General features: G+C 51.0%; 1 protein-coding gene across 3 annotated transcripts in view; it reads left to right on the forward strand.

Moving 5' to 3' along the window:
* The window catches only part of PAN2 (poly(A) specific ribonuclease subunit PAN2), a 1,642,407-nt gene that overhangs the window by 1,491,567 nt on the left and 134,316 nt on the right, over positions 1-16,524 (forward strand). For all 3 annotated transcript variants that reach the window (XM_078686370.1, XM_078686378.1, XM_078686384.1), the window contains 2 exons: positions 13,762-13,905; positions 14,080-14,259. In XM_078686370.1, coding sequence (XP_078542496.1) covers positions 13,762-13,905; positions 14,080-14,259 — 324 coding nt within the window. The remainder of the gene's footprint in view (positions 1-13,761; positions 13,906-14,079; positions 14,260-16,524) is intronic.

A 16,524-nucleotide genomic window follows, 5' to 3' on the forward strand; every position in this document is an offset into this window, starting at 1 on the left:
TGGAGCCTCCTTGAACCCTGACCTTTTGAGGTTTTGGCGCCCTTTCTGGTTGGCGCGCTTTCCTGACAGGAATTTCATAACTTTCCTTAGGTACACAAAATGGCTGCTCCAGAGCCCCAGTACGGTGGCTCTGAGTGACCAAAAGACACCTCAAAAGTGCCATGCCATTGACACAGCCAGGGAAGGTTCTAGAACCTTCTGGCTCGTGCCAGTACCTCAGGGCACTGGCTATATAAAGCCCAGTCCCTGGCGGCCATTTTAGATGTAATTCAGATTCCAGACTTGACACCAGAGTGACACCTGCCCTGCTGACCCCTGAGGTGGCTGAGAGCACAGGCAGTAGAGTGGCAAGGGTTAATAGCCTAATTCCTGACTGGCGTTCCAGTCAGGCGTGTTCCAGTAACCTTGCGCCTACAGCGCCTGCCCAGCTAGTGCCTCATTGCCCCAAAAGACTGTGGCCAAGTTTATGTGCCCCCCCCCCTCCGGTGGCGAAATCGTGAAGAAAAGGCGAGTTGCGACCTTCCACAGTGCCCCCTTCGTGAATAGCGCCTATCGCGGGGGACTCTGCCGTCTCCGAGCCCCACCGGCGTTGCGCGCTTCCTGGTTGTGCAGTGATCGAAGGTGAGGTGGTGCGCCGGGGCCGGCCTTCATTGGGCGGGATTAGCGTCCCTGCCCTTTCCCAGACACCCGGGAAACTGTTGCCATGGGCGGGACCAGCGCCCGTATGAGGAAGTCGGAGGGAGGTCCGTGAAGCCCCTGAGAACCCTGATGCTGGCGTAGGAAGTGCTGTGCCCCGACTGGATCGCTATTCGATTGCAGCCGTAGTGAGCTGGGTCGTTTCCCCTGGAGGGGTGCCGCGTTATCAAGGAACTGTGCACCGGCGTTGATTTGAGCGAGCGCTGAGACTGAATGACCCCGCTGGCAGCCGTTCGTTCGTCTACTGACTTCGTACTGTGCTACCCTGGTGCCTGCGATATTGCCGTAGGCTCAAGTAAACCACACCGGCAAGCGGACATCCTTCCCCGGTGGCAGCGGAGGGCCAAATGTCATATTTACCGTCTTTCCTTGTCTTTAGGTACACGCGCATGGGCCCCGCGTGAACATAAGAGTCCCCAGTGCACCGTGAATCCAGAGAAGCCCGCATGCATTCCCCATGATTCCACAAGTACTGTTATCCTTTTCAAAGTGGGTTTATCTTGCAAATGTAAACTTCCTGATTTATTTAATTGGTGGCAGCAATACCAGAATGAAAATGTGGTTTTGCATTTAAATGAACTAGGCTTTATTATTCCATGTATTGGTGATATATAAACCTGATATTCATTTTATTTATTGATAGAGCTATTCCTAATATTTATGCAACACCAGTGTTCCTGAAGTCCTATTTACTGTATTTATTCTCAACCTGAATCCCAGAGTGCTGTAACAAATGAAATGTGAATGTGCTTCCCCAATTGATCCCTATTTACAGCAGAGAACTTTTATATAAAGGAATCGTATTTTTCTACAGCAGTGGTGTGGTGTCCTTCTTTTTGGTGTGACTGTGCAGGGGGTTATTATTGGGTCAGAGCCGGCTTAGCCCTACAGCCTTCACTGCCTTGACACTTGAGCCAAGCTACCCCCTTTGTGCTGGGCTTGCCCATCGCAGGTCCAACAGTGCATAGATGGCATACTGAATTGAGACATTGCATATAGATTGCGGACTGATGACACTAACAAATTAACAGTAACTTGCCCAAATCCCACCCCAATACCTCATGAACATTGAAGCATCTGTCGTGGTGTGATGGGTGTCCCAACACCAACGGGGGTCTGGAACTACCATCCGCTAATGAATCCCAGAGGAAACACCCTTTTACATACAAATGGCTGCAGTGTCAAGGGAAAACATTAATAAAAGTAGCTCACGATGTAGATGCAGTCGGCATTATGGACAGTGTGTTGGGAGCAAGAAGAATTAGTATACTGTCCTTTATGTTGTGACCTCCGTTGCTCGGATGCGGGACTTGCTGTGGGTTTTGGAGCGTCTCTTGGATCGCGATTGGCGACTGATTCATCATCGGGGAACCCAGGCCACGAGATCTTCCAGGACAATGACCGAGTCCATTCTAGGTTGGGTGTGTGGCCTTAGCTTGACGGCTTCAGGTGTCCAGGTGAACACCGCTTCAGGTGATTCAAAGAAGTGTGTCTGCAATATCTGAAAGAAACAGTTAGTTATAGATTCCTTACCTTAGAATTACCCCCAGGCGTCAGGCTGGATTTGGAAAGCTTTTCGTCAGTAGTACACCTGCACGTCGGAAGGCGGCGTCAGTCGACTCCGCGTTCGTCGTTGGCATCGTATTCGCCGGGATGACATCGGCTACAAAGCGATGCATGCCATCTTTGGGCAGCCAGACTCTGCTGGCGTGCCTTTGGGCCCCGCGGACTCGGCTGGGGGCCCTGGGCCTTCGACGCCGGTGGTTCCGGCCCCGACACCGCAGGGTCCCCTTGAATCCAGGCCTGGATCCGGATCGGCGCCGGTCGATCTAATTACACCTCCCCAGGTGCCGTTTCCACTGGCATCACATCCACAGCAGACACTGGTTGTGTCCCCAGCCGGCGTCGACACCGGTCTTCATCCCGATGTAGTCCCTGAGCTGGACTGGCGTTAACTGGTACTTTTGTACCCTTGTTCTACTCTGGCTCTTTTAAACCAGATGTGCAGCCAGAGGAGGGTGAGGAGGACTCGGAGGGGTCTGGAGACCCTTTAACTGACCAGATGGGCTATGAACCGGACTGGAGAGAGAAACTGGGGGAAGCCAGTGGTCTGCATACCTCACCAGACTTTGGCATGTTGTCTTCTACCATGGCTATGGAGGAGGGGGTGTATTACGCAGAAGAGTTGCCTTTGGTGGCCGAGGCACTCCGCCTCGAGCTACCTAGCTCTCCTCACAGAGGTGCTTGAACCGGCTGCGAACTCTCCGGAGCCCCTGCTGCAGTTTAATGAAGCCCTAACAGACATCCTTTTGGGCACCTGGTCCAGACCCAACACAGGGGCTCCTGTGGTTAGGATGATTGCCCGACACCACCGCCCAGCCCCGGGCGACCCCACTTTATTCTCCAAACACCCCACCCCTGAGAGATTGGTGGTCCAAGCCTCCACCTCCAAAGGCGCATTCCCTAATGCACCACCTGATAGGGAATCCAAAAAGCTGGACCATCTTGGGAAGATCTTTTCTTCCTCCAGCTTGGGACCGCAGTCCGTAAGCACCGCATGTTTGTTGGCCCGTTACACCTACTCCATGTGGCATACGGTGGCGCAAGTGCTGCCTCAGTGCCCAGAGGAGGCCCGGGCCGTACTCTCCCGTGCATTTGCCGAAGGGAGAAACCCAGCAAAGTTTACTATCCGCTGTGGGCTGGATACCGCCGACTCACTAGGCAGGACCATTTCCATGTCAGTTGCCCTTCCAAGCTACTCCTGGTTGAGTTTGACTGGTTTTTCCAGGCATGTCCAATCCACTCTTATGGACATGCCCTATGATGGCCATTGCCTATTCGGCGACAAGGCAAACAACACAATGGTGCGCTTTAAGGACTCTCGGTCTACAGCCAGGTCCTTGGGCCTCGCCACCACCCGCCCTGCGCAGTCTGATTTTTGCCCCTTTTGGGCTACGGAAGGGGTGCCCCGCCACGTCCTGCTCAGAGTCATAGGCCAACGCAAGCTGTTTAATTCCTGCGCGGCCATGGACGTGGGAATCACCGCCGTGGTTTTGGGGGCAAGCGGGTGGGGCAGTCCACCACAGCCCCCTCTGCAGCAGCCTCCAAACCCTCCTAGTCTGACCTTTCAGGGCCAGCAATCGCCAGTTGGTGGCAGGATTCGTCATCACCTCCCCCACTGGCGCACCGTCACGTCGGACAGGTGTGTTTTGCAGATAGTCTGAAGGGGCTTCTCCCTCCCCTTCGAGTCTACCCCCCAAGCCATGCCACCTCAGTACCATCCCATGTCTGAGGATCATCTGGCCCTTCTTCAACAAGAAGTCAGGACTCTCTCGGCAAAGGAAGCCATTGAGCGAGTTCCTGCCCCAGAAGTACGTCGTGGTTGCTACTCCCACTACATTCTGGTGCCCGAGAAGGACAAAGGCATGCCTCCTATCTTAGATCTCAGGAACATTAACCGCTTCCTCCGGAAGGAGCAGTTCAAAACATTGACGCTAGCTCAGGTCCTGTCTACCCTTGACCCTGGAGACTGGATTGTAGCTTTGGATTTGCAGGCCGCTTATTTTCACATCCCCATCCTGCTAGCCCACCGGCGTTACCTACAGTTTACGGTAGGCCATGAGCACTTTCAGTTCACCGTGCTCCCCTTTGGCCTGACCAGCGCTCCTCGGGTGTTCACGAAAGTGATGGCGGTGGTTGCAGCTCACCTGCGCAGATCAGGGGTTCCGGTCTTCCCCTATCTCGATGACTGACTGTTGAAGGCGGGCTCGCCCCAGGCTGTCGTCTCCCACCTCCAGACTACGGCCAACCTCCTGCATTCACTGTGGTTCTCCAACGTGCCGAAGTATCACCCGACTCTCTCTCAGAAGATCCTCTTCATCGAACAGCGAGTCCGGGATATTTGGGCTAAGATTCCGATCTTTCATCCTTTATCCCAGGTTTCGATCAGGATGACCCTCAGGCTACTGATGGCCTCCTGCTGATGGACCATGGCAGATGGCATGTGTGACCCTGCAGTGGGACTTGAAGTTCCAGTGGGCACAACATCAGGGGAACCTGTCCGATTACGTCCAGATCTGAGAGCACTGCATACCAATTGCATTGGTGGCTAACAAACCTGGATTGGGTCACCCAGCAGATCCTTCTCCCTTCTCCAACCAGAATTCAGTGGTGGCCGATGCATCACTTCTGGGATGGGGCAGCCACACAGGGGAGGCGGAGATCCGAGGCCTCTAGTGTACGGTGGAGTCCGGGCTCCACATCAACCTTCTGGAGCTTCGGGCGAGTCGTATTGCACTCAAAGCATTCCTTCCCTCTGTCCTTGGAAGAGTAGTGCAAGTGTTCACGGACAACACCACCGCCATGTGGTACTGCAACAAATAAGGCGGGGTTGGGTCATGGACCCTATGTCAAGAGGCCCTCCGCCTCTGGAATTGGCTGGAACATCAGGTCATCTCTCTGGTGGTTCAACACCTGGCAGGTTTGCTGTATGCCAGGGCTGACGAACTCAGCCGCAGGTGCATGATAAATCACAAATGGCGTCTTCACTCGTAGGTGATGCAAGGTCTCTTGCAACAGTGGGGAGAGCCTTGGTTAGATCTATTTGCCATCGAAGATAACTCGCAATGTCAGCAATTCTGCATGTTGGAATTTCCAAGGTGGCTCTCGCTAGGCGACGGCTTTCATCACGAGTGGATTTGTGGTCTTCTATACCTTTCCGCCTATACCACTTCTGCCCAGAGTGCTGAAGAAGATCAAGCGCGACTGGGCCCAGGTCGTTCTTGTGGCTCCGGTTTTGGCACGAAGAGTCTGGTATCCCGAGCTGCTACATATGGCCATTGATCCTCCGATCCGACAGCTTTTTCGGGAGGATCTTCTGTCGCAGCAGCAGGAGACGGTCTTCCACCCGAACCTGTCCAGCCCCCACATCCTTGAGTGGAGATTGAGTTATCTAAAATAAACCAGGGTACCCTCTATGGGGAGAAGGGTGGGTTGCATGTGAATCTATGAAAGATACCAATATGGGAGAATCACACTTTACAGATAAGTAATTTATTTTCTTCTCTGTGTTTCGCTGCCAGCTCACTCTGCATTCTGGGAGGGGGGCTTTATTTATTTTTTCGTTCCCCCTACTTTTGAGGACATACATTATTCTATAGCCCAGGCTCTCCTGCAGTGGAAGTTACGAGGTTCCGTAAACCTCAGCCACATCAATCAATGTATTGATAGAGAAAATGTAGAATTTTTCTCTACAGTCCCCTGCTCAGTTTAAAAGTCAGTTAATGCCCTGTTTTATTAATACAATGTGTGGGAGGGCGGGTTTGATAAACCGTCGAGGAGGCTGTATGAATTTACGAAAAGGTCGGTTTTTATTGTCAAGAGTAGAAGTGGTAGGTTGTTCAGGTAGTTCTCCTTCCTGTTCTTCTACCGATGTATCCTAGGTTGAGCTTGATGGGGATAACGAGGTTGGTGTTCCCGGCTCCTCCTCCTCGTTCCCAAGGTGATCTCCCCGGAGGCTCATGGGATGGAAAAAAGAGGGAGCCGTTAGACAGGGGTTCTGATTATGTAAGGTTGTTTTAGGCCCGTCACCACACCATCTAGTGTTGGGGCTTGCCTCTCTTGTGCTGGTTGGTGTGGGGGGGGTTATCAAGTGCCTATGGGTTCTGGTAGTGCTTGGTTCAAAAACGTATTTGCTTTGCACATGACAAACAAAAATTAACAGCGAGACTTCCCGCCCCTTACTCATAACCCGCCCCGTTTTCACCACCCGTTTCCCTTAACCTCACTCCCTGGTCCCTCGAGACGCTCTCACTCACCGGCTCTGTCGCAACTCTCCAGAGTTGTGGCCGCTCCCCAGCATCCTCCGGAGGGCGCCACCAATCCTCGCACCACCTCTAGTCCGGTTCCGCGTCTTCTCCTATCGCTCCCACGTCTTCTCCGTCCACGATGTCCTCGCTCCTGGGTTCTCCTTCGGTTGTCTGCGCACAGGGCCCATCCTCGTTCTTCCACTCTCCTGACTTACTTCCGGTTTCCAGCGCGCCACCGGTCTCAGACGCCTCCACTTGAATTTCGCCTGATTTAATTGGATCGCGGTAAACACTTCCCAGGTCGTTCCCTCACACTTGCAGGTCTCCGTCGGCGTTCCGCTGTGGATAGACACGAGAAGGGTATGGTTTTTGTAGTCCTCTGACAGAGTCCTGGCCGCTTAAAGTTCCTGTTTTGTAAAGTCCTCCCACAGCGATACCCCGGTGAGTTCTTCCTGCGTTTTCTCCCACTATGTTTTAACTAAACATTTGAAAGATTGAAAGGCCACTTGCGGCATGTTGATTCAGCTTAACTGGTGACAGCACAGTCCTTCAATGCTCTACTTTCTGACATCATCTGTTAGGTAATAAATCTATCTGATAGAGACTACTAGCCACAGATTCCTTAATGTAGAACTATCCCCAGGCGTGAGACTGGATCCAGAATTTTATTTTGCCACAGCGTCCCTGCGCGCCGGGTGATGGCATCACGCGTCTCCGCCCTGGTATTGTCTGCATACGTGACGTCAGCAAGGTCACATAAATCCCACCCGGCACGCCTACGTTAGTTTTTTTCCTTTTCCACGTGCAACATGGATCCGGTTTGTGCTCCTGGCCTGTTTCGGGCCTTTCCCTTTCGCTTGTTGCGTGTGTGTGGGAACAGTGTGCGAATACCTTCGGGCTTTAAGACCTGCTAGTCTTGTGCACGCCAGATGTCGGCGACGGATCCTCACACCATCTGCTTGTGGTGTTTGGGAGAACACCATGACTCCACTGATTCTGAGGTGTGCCAGCAGATGAAACCGAAGTCCCGGCGGGAGCGCTGGATGAAACTTCTGTCAGCCCGCATGTCCAGGTCGGCATTGTCTCCATGCCCGGCCCCTGTGGAGGGTTTCAGTAATAGCTGCTTCCGTCTTCGACACCGCCCTTCTCCCAGGCCGCAAGAGCGGCGCTCACCTGTCAGTTTGTCCACATGGGATGGTTCCAGGCCTGTTGGGGGTGTGGGCTCTCCGTGGGTGGTGCTGCCCCGCGTGACGTACCCCTATCCGCCGTTTCCCAGTGTGGGAGCGTCTAGAGCTCAGATGGAGACATATGCGGCGGCCTTGCAGGCCTCGCTGGCTTCTCCTCCTCCTTCCCCTCCTGGGACATCTGCTGATCCTTTGTTGTGTGCGGGGCCCTCCGCGGTGTCGTTTGGCTCCAGCCCCGGCGCCGACTGGCTCGGATCCAGGTTCGGAGGATGTGGTGCCGTTGGGGTGCAGCCCTTCGGGGGTCCCTCCTTCAGACCACGGCGCATCTGCTTTGCCGCAAACTCCTCTGGGAGTCCCTGTGGTGTCACGGGAGGTTGCCGGGGCTCGGGTCGCATCCCTGAGCCCCCCTCCGGACAGGTGGTGGCCTTGCCTGAGGCCGAGGTGATGCCCCTTATGCGCCGGGGGTTGCTGGCCCTGGCGGCGCCGCAGGGGCCGGCGAAGGGCCCTTCTCATTCCGTCACAGGTCGAGGCTGGCGGGGTTCCCCTCGACCCTCCTTGGGTCCCTCTCGCTCCTCCATGCAGGCGGCTGCCTCGTCGGAGGTCGGGTTGACGCCTTTCCGACGCCGTTCCTTTGCCGCCCCGGTCTCCTGCACCGTGCGCTGTGGTGGAGGTCGCTCCGGTGTCTCCCCCTGGCGCCGGACGACGATGACCTGCCTCAGATTGCGGACTCTACGGCGATGCCTTTTCTCGCGCTGTTTCCACGGCTGTGGGAATCTTGTGCGTGTGTGATCCAGCTGCCCATTTCCCCGCAGATCATCTTCTGGAGGTCCTCCTTCAGGGTTCTGATGGTGGGGAGCTGCTGCTTCCCTTCGAGGGTGTGCTCCATTCTTCTCTTCTGGGGGCTTGGGGCCGCCTCGCCACAGGAGACCCGGTGCCCCAACACCTTCTGCACCGCCACGATCGGCGCAGCGTGATTCAGTGTGTTTTTCCCTCCACCCTTCTACCAGGGTCCCTCTTTTGCAGAATGCCTTCCCCTTCCTGCCACCGCTGTTGTCTTCCCCGTCGCGGGAGGTCCGCTGGCTTGACTCCTCGGGGCGTAATGTGTTTGCCTCCACCAGTGCAGCTCTGCGGGCTCTTAACACCTTGTGTGTTTTAGCTAGGGCCACTTCTTGCTTGTGGGACTCGGCAAAGTCCCTTATGTCTGCCGCTTCTCAGGAGGGTGCCTGTGTGGATCTGCGGCACCATGTGTTGGATGGCGGGGAGCTGGCAGCGTATATTCTTTGCTCCGCTCTGGACATCTCGGAGGTGCTTGGTCGTGCCATGTCTTTTTCGGTCGCACTTCGCCGACTTGCCTGGCTCCGGACAGTGTGTTCCCAGAGAATGTGGACCTCCCTTTCGATAGCGCTCTTCTGTTCCACGCCCCTGCGGACTCGGCCATTCAGAGGTTCTTGGCGGGGCTTTGGCCTCCTCCTTCTCCCCCTCAGTGACCTGTGAGTTGATCTGGTTTTCGGGAGGTGTTCTTCCATTGGAGCGGGTCGCCCCAGTTGTGTGATCTGTGTCATTACTGTGCATTCAAGTACTTCTTTTTCGGACTATGGTGTTATTGGCTGCTGGCCGGTCCTTTTTTGACTGTTTTTATGACTTTTTCTAAGCAGTGGTGGCCCTGAGGCTGGGCCTTCTGTTGTTCTTACTGGCTGATTGACAAGCCGTCTGCGGGTTCTCCGTAGGCCTTTCTGTTGTCCTCTACTGCGGAATGTTTTTTCCTAAGGGGGTTCCCATGTTTTAGGACGTGACAGGCCCTATGTGGGGTGATGGTAGCTATTATACAGTTCTGTCATGTGGGAGGGAGGTGTGGTCGCTTTTCGTGCCTCTGCTCTCCGTGGCGTTACGGTATGTTGCAGGTGTGATCCACTTGCTGGTAGTTCTGGATTGGCTTGAGTTGCGCCCCGGGCTTTCTTCTCCGGGGTAGCTGCATTGTTTGCCTGGTCTGGCCTGCTGTCTACGGCCTTGCGGCCTGGCTCTACCTAGTTCGACTTCTTTTTGGGCTTTTTGAGGTGTGTGTGGACCATTGGGGACATGTCGGGGCCCTTCTTGGCCTTCCTGGTCTCTGTCTTTGGCTGGCGTCTGGCTTGCCCTGAGTGCACCGTTCTGTGGTGTTGTTGGTATCTTGCTGTGCATGCCGGTGCCGTCCTACTGTTTTTATGCACCATTGTGCCTTTCGGCACTTTAGCGGGACAGTCCTCCTTGCATTGCCCGCTTCTTCCAGTGGGCCCCGCCTTCAGTTCTGTCTGTCCTCCCTAGGGGTTGGGCTGGTTCTTGAGTTCCTTGTCCCTCTTGAGACGCCGTCTGTCCTGCGGGATGTTGAACGGTTCTTCCTGGGTGACCTTAGGTTACCCTGCCTTACTGTTGAGGGTGCCGTTCTGTCTGGCCTGTTGCCTTCTGGCTGTGTTAGGCTTGGCTACCCTCTTCACTGGGCGTGTTCCCAGTGCGGGAGCTTGCCTTTGCTCTACCTCTTCTCCTTGGAGTCTCTAGGTTCTTCTTCCTAGGTGCTCCCCTTCCTTCTTTGGGCCTTGGGTACCTTGAATGGGTGTGGGGTGCTCTGGCCTCCTTTCTCTTTGCCCTCGTTTCTCCTGCTGATGGACAGCGGGCTGCCTCTCTTCTTGTCTTCCCGCATCCCCTCTGGGGTTGGTGGTCTTCTGGATGCAGGGGTTCCCCTTGCCTGGGAAGGACAGGGCTCTTTTGCCTGTCCATTGGCCTCGTCTCCTGTGGGACCCCCTATAAAGTCCAGATTGGTGAGGTCCTCTCGCAGACCCTCCTTCCCTTTGGGTATGGCTAGGGTATCTATTCTACGTTAAGGAATCCACGGCTAGTAGTCTCTATCAGATGTACGAGTTACTTACCTTCGATAACGATGTATCTGGTAGAGACGATTCTAGACGCAGATTCCTTCACGGCCTGCCCTTCCTCCCCGTTCTACGAGGACTTTTGGCTTGGCATTCGCTCCCTGTGGGTGGCTATGTCTTCATTGAGTGCATTTTGTTACTCTTTCTGACAGGATGTTCGTCCTGTTTATTGTTTCCTTCCTCCTTTTTTGGCACATTGGAGGATAGGCTTACAGGTACTTCTGTGCCCTTGTGCTCTAGTTGCCCCGGGTTGGGGCTTACTTTCTACCCCCCTTCCCCTTTCATTCTAGTGGCTCTGGCCCCTTTGCTATCTCTAGGTTGGGATCTTTTGGCCGGGCCTCTGCCCCTGTTCATTATGGGGGTTGTGACGTTCTGTGATGGGGCTGTCGTGGAGTCTTGTCCTGCCTTGTTTGGTTATCATGATATTTTTTCATATACTCTGTCTCCGGAGGGGCTATCTCCGTACTGGCAGGGTTGCTGTTCAGGGCTGTGATCTGTTCTTTCTTCTTTTCCTGCCTATTGGGTGTGGCAGTGTCTGGCACTGCTCCTTATTGTATTGTTCCTTACCATCCCTTTTTCAAATTTTCGGCTCTTTCGCACACTCTTTCTATACTCTTCCAGTCTTGTCTGATGGCTCCGTGTTGTGGCGCGGAAAAGTTCTCCAAAAGAAAACTGACGTAGGCGCACCGGGGTGGGACTTATGTGAACTCGCTGACGTTACGTACGCGGACAACACCAGGGCGGAGTTGCGTGATGCCGTCACCCCGGCGCGCAAGGATGCTGTGGCAAAAAAAAATTCCAGATCCAGTCTGACGCTTGGGGATAAATCTACGTTAAGGAATCTGCGGCTAGAATCGTCTCTACCAGATACATCGTTACCGAAAGTAAGTAACTCGTACTCCAACCCTCCTCAGAGTGACGCAAGGAAAACACAGACATCAGGCAGGCTTCCAAACAGAGGAAATGTATTTATACCTTTCTTCTTTTATTGACATGCCAAGGCAGATGCACATCCCAGTGTCTTCGAACAACCTTCTACAGCCCCACATAGATTTTCAGGGGATCTTCAATATGGAAGAAAGTGCTGTCACCAGTAAAACCCTTAGATGTGAACGGAGTCTATATACAGATATATATACAAAGAGAATTGCCATGCAAGCACAGGACATTGAGCAAAATATATTTATTGCAGTTTAAGTAAACAAGGGAACAACAAATAGGTTGAGCTAAACTTGCAAGAAACAGAGGCCTCAGAGTGTATGTTGACAGCTGTTAACCAAGGACGTGTCAGAGGGCAATAAAGGCCCTTGGATCAGGTGGAAATAGATTTGTAAAGGAGGGGGGATTTTTAGCACCACAGAGCAAGTGGTTTTGTCAGAGACTGACATAACTAGCTCAGTGGGTCTGAGATAGTGCGGGGAGAATTGGGATTGATTCCCCTATCTGGCTGATGCAAACCTATTGATATATATTTTTCTCCACATCTCGCTCCAGAGCAGACATTGTTTCTAACCTCTGAGAGCACTGTTCTCACCTCCTTAGGGGCTAGAAACTCATCTGTAGTTACAGACTGGACTGGAAACCAGTCTGCCTGCACACAAGAAGGCTATTGGGGTTCAAGGGATACCTCTAAGCTGCCCTCTGACTGCATGTATGAATGAACCCATCACTGGAACCAGTGTGGATTTATTAATGCAAGGCATTTGATACCAAACACCATAGGTTTCATTGTAGCCATTATGAAGCTGAAAAAGTAGTTTTGACCAGTCCCCAGTACATACCTTAAGATGACTTCCCTGTTCACTTGTACTATCAGTAATTTAACTGACCATCACAGGGGCATATCTGCTCATGCAGATAAGTCCTCACATGCAATATAATGCCCCGTGCCCATAGGGCTGTGAGTACTGCTGTAGGGGTGACTTGCACATTTTATATGCAGTGTAAGGGGGCAAGACACTCAAGTGTGTGCCATGTCATGTTTTCACTTTTTAGAGCACCTGGACATGCAGCCTGCAGTGGCTGTCTGTATGAGTTTGGTGCTGTGGCCCTTATTAGTTGCACAAGATATCCTGAAGCTCTTTAGTACCTATGCCCTAGGTACCAGAGGTACCACTTACTATGGACTTATAGAGGTACTAAAGGCTTGGTCGCTTGGGGATCAAGTGCCCAGTTGTCTTGTTTTGGGGAAGAACACTGGCACTGGGAACCTGTTTATCCAGATCCCAGTGCACTTCAAAGTTTCATTAAATACCTGGCAAAAAGTGGGGGGGACGACTGCAATAAAAACCCAGTTTCCTACAAATACCATACCTAGTAGCGACTATTGGCTTTTCAAAAGTAATTTTCCCTGGGCATTCTTTTGTTGCATATTTAGCACTCCTACGACCACTGGAAGGATAGAATTGGAGAGTGGATAACTTGGAGTAGATATGTGGGCTCCAGTTATGGGTCCATTGGGAGTTGATTTATTTTCAAATTAGAAAAACACCATCCGCCACAGCACACCTGATAGGATGTTGCAGCTTCTTCCATACTATGAGACAACCTCCCTGTTGTGCGTTGTGTGCATAGCGCACCTTACTGTTTACTGCATAGTGCTGTCCGCATCTGCATTCTACCCATTATATAAAGATACTTAAAATAGCAGTCCACATACAGCCACAGATCTGGCCCACCACCACAAGATCAGACCACACACTGACCTACGAGACTGACCTATATAGCACTGACAGATTGCCCATAGGCCAGTTCGACCCTGCCACAAAGAGTGACTATGAGGGCTAAATTCTTCCTACTTGCTTATTGATGCGACTGCTCCAGAGGCAGATTAGCTACCTCTTTCTCTGGTTTGTCCTAGACACAGATTTCATAACAAAAAAGCCCAACATGTGTCCAGATGATCATTTGTAATCTTAGCTCAGGACCAGTTCCCTGAAATGCAGTGTTGCAGCCCTTAAAAAGTACTTGTGTCAGGAAAGAAGCCACCAGAGAACAATGTTAACTTAAATGTGTGTTTGTGTTGCCACAGTGCTCGGACAGAAAGCCCCAAGCAAATCAAGAGAATCTGATAGTGCATTCATTTTGCAGGTTTTTGTGATGGACTGTATTTAAGGTAGCTAAGTGGGATTTCATCAAATGGTGAAATGACTAAAACTGATCTATTTGCAGGAAGAGGCAGAGCTCCGTAGTGACGGCACCAAGTCCACCATCAAACCTAGCCAGATGTCTGTGGCACGGATCACCTGTGTCCGAGGACAAGGCCCAAATGAGGGGGTACCTTTCATTGATGACTACATTTCCACTCAAGAACAGGTGTGTGAAATTTGCTGTATGTGGCAACTCAATGCCTCCAATCCATGTGCGGTTTAATCTCACCACCTGAGGGAGTGTGAAACTTGATGGAACATTGCTTACATGTAAAGCGTTACTCTTTTGTTTTTGTAAAAAAAGAGATAGTGGTAAATGAAAGTTAATTTTCCCCTGCAGGTTGTTGATTACTTGACTCAGTACTCCGGCATCAAGCCGGGCGACTTGGATGCCAAAATCTCCTCTAAGCACCTAACTACCCTGAAGTCTACATATCTGAAGCTGCGGTTTCTTATTGATGTCGGGGTCAAGTTTGTGGGCCATGGGCTCCAGAAGGACTTCCGAGTCATAAATCTAATGGTAAGTGCATGTCTTTTCATCATAAAGCCCCAAGTTCATTTGTGTGAGCTTCTGATAAACCTTTACAATTAAGTGAGATAATGTTTGCAAGAAGGCTTCTTAAATGTGTCCCTTTTGAAATTAGAAGTTCTTACATTCTCGTGCTCAGGCAGACATTGCTTTCTCATAAACCATTTTTCTCTAAAGAGTGTAGCCACTGGCACCTCCATGCATTAGGGCTTCTGTTTGGCACAGAGAAGATACCAAGCTCCCAGAATCCATTCCCGGATATTTTTCATTCAACAGATCTGTTATTGGACAATCTTTAATCCTTTCTTTTTTTTTACATAGCTTAGCTTATGGTGCTGCGATTTTGTACAAGTTAGCAGCTGTCTCATTGGTGCTTGGAAGGACTATTTAGGCTTCATGGCATTGCAGTGACTGAGCAACCCCTATGTAAATGGATATGCCTGTCCCGTGCAGTGGATTGGTACTCATTCAAATGCTGAATTTTATCTAAACTACTCAGCATGCAGGCTCATTATAGTGTTGTTTCTTCTTTTAGGTATCGCATACAGACAGCCTTAGCTGTCTGTTATTAACAGAACTATTGTGTACATAAGCAAAACTTGTATTAGGCTTTGGGTCAACCCATTGCTTGTCGGTTGGCTTTCTTGTCAATCTTTCTTGCTTGCTTCTTATTCGATGGCTTTCTTTACTCATCTTGGGGTTGTCCCTTCCCTGAAACATAGCTTCTTAGTCATCCTGATTGAATGAGTTGTATCATTCCACTGCTTACTTTCAGCAAACTGCTACTTTTTCTTTGAGCACTCCATTGGATTGCATGTGTTTTGTAGCTCTGTCCATGTTCTGCTTCCCTTTGCGCCAGACACCCTTGCCCTTCCCTGACGTGCTCAGCTTCTTTTTCCCCAAACCCACCTCTCGCCCAGCATCTCAGTTTTATCACTGACAGCTCATCCCATTATTTTGGTTTGCCACAATGCCACTATGGTGAGGCCTACTGGAGTTACCATATAAAAAGGGTTTCAGGACGTCACTAGGCATATTGCACAATCTACTGCCCAGCCAACTGTAAAGTTAATCATTCTCCTCACATAGCAAGGAGTCCCTGTTTTGAAATGCCTAAAAAACAGTGAACTGAGTGTTTCTTCCCCTTTGCAAATCGCAGGAAAATCACATGGGACTGCAGGACAAGTCCATTAAAATACTCCAACTGAACGTTCAAAGACCCCATCCAGTCCTCTGCACAGTGGCTGTATTCCCCTGCAACATGGAGGCCCTGACAAAATTATGGTTAAACCCCAGCAACATAATAACTGATGAACAGTGGTTCTAATTCCTGGTAAAATGCTGAACTGGGAATGAGGATGTTAATCGCTGACAAATGCTTGTTCTGGGACAATGGTGCTAATCCCTGGCAACATACTCGCCTGGCACAATGGTGATATTTAGCGGTTAAATGCAACACTGGCACATTGGTGGCAATCCCTAGCAACATGCTGGCCCAAACACAATGGTGGTAATTCCTGGTAAAATGCTAGATCTGAATTAACAGCCGTAATCCTTAGCAACATGATAGCCTTTGCCCAATGGTGGTATTCTCTGGCATAGTGTGGGCAGCCTTGGAACGAAGGTGCCAAGGCACACACGTAAATCACCATTTTAAATGTATCAGAGTTCAGGCAGGCAAGAGAAAAGGAGAACTAGTGTGTGAGAAGGTGGCTCTATATATACTGGACAATAAGACAGTACAGTGTGTATAGAGTCCACAAACCCCAAAGATTTAACAGAGGTTAAAGTCAGAACTGACCTTACTCTCCAAAGTGGTAGCTTGGTCGAGCAGTAAGGCAGTACCAGAGGACAGTGTAAAGCATTTGTTGCACACACTCAGTCAGCAAAAGGTTTCACAAACTCAAGGACTGAACTCCAGGCCAATTGTTGTTATATCTTTAGATATAGTTGTTTTATTTTTAGAACCAACAGTTGTAAAAATATACTTTTGGAGATACGAGTACTCTCAGGTAAATACTTTGCAGAGGAGCAATACGTTTATACACACAATAATCACAAGTTAACTAATAGCAATACAGTTCTGCAACACACTTTAGCATTGAGCTCAATGGTTTTCATAGGAAAGTACAGTTGATTACTTTATGGATTACTTTGGTAGTTCCAGGACTAGATCTTGGATTCAGTCCTGGGGTCTAAGCTGAAACCAGATTAGCAAAAACGTTTTAGTTATAGTGATGATTTTTCCTGAATATA

This window comes from Lissotriton helveticus, chromosome 1_1 (assembly GCF_964261635.1).
Source record: "Lissotriton helveticus chromosome 1_1, aLisHel1.1, whole genome shotgun sequence".
NCBI lineage: Eukaryota > Metazoa > Chordata > Amphibia > Caudata > Salamandridae > Lissotriton > Lissotriton helveticus.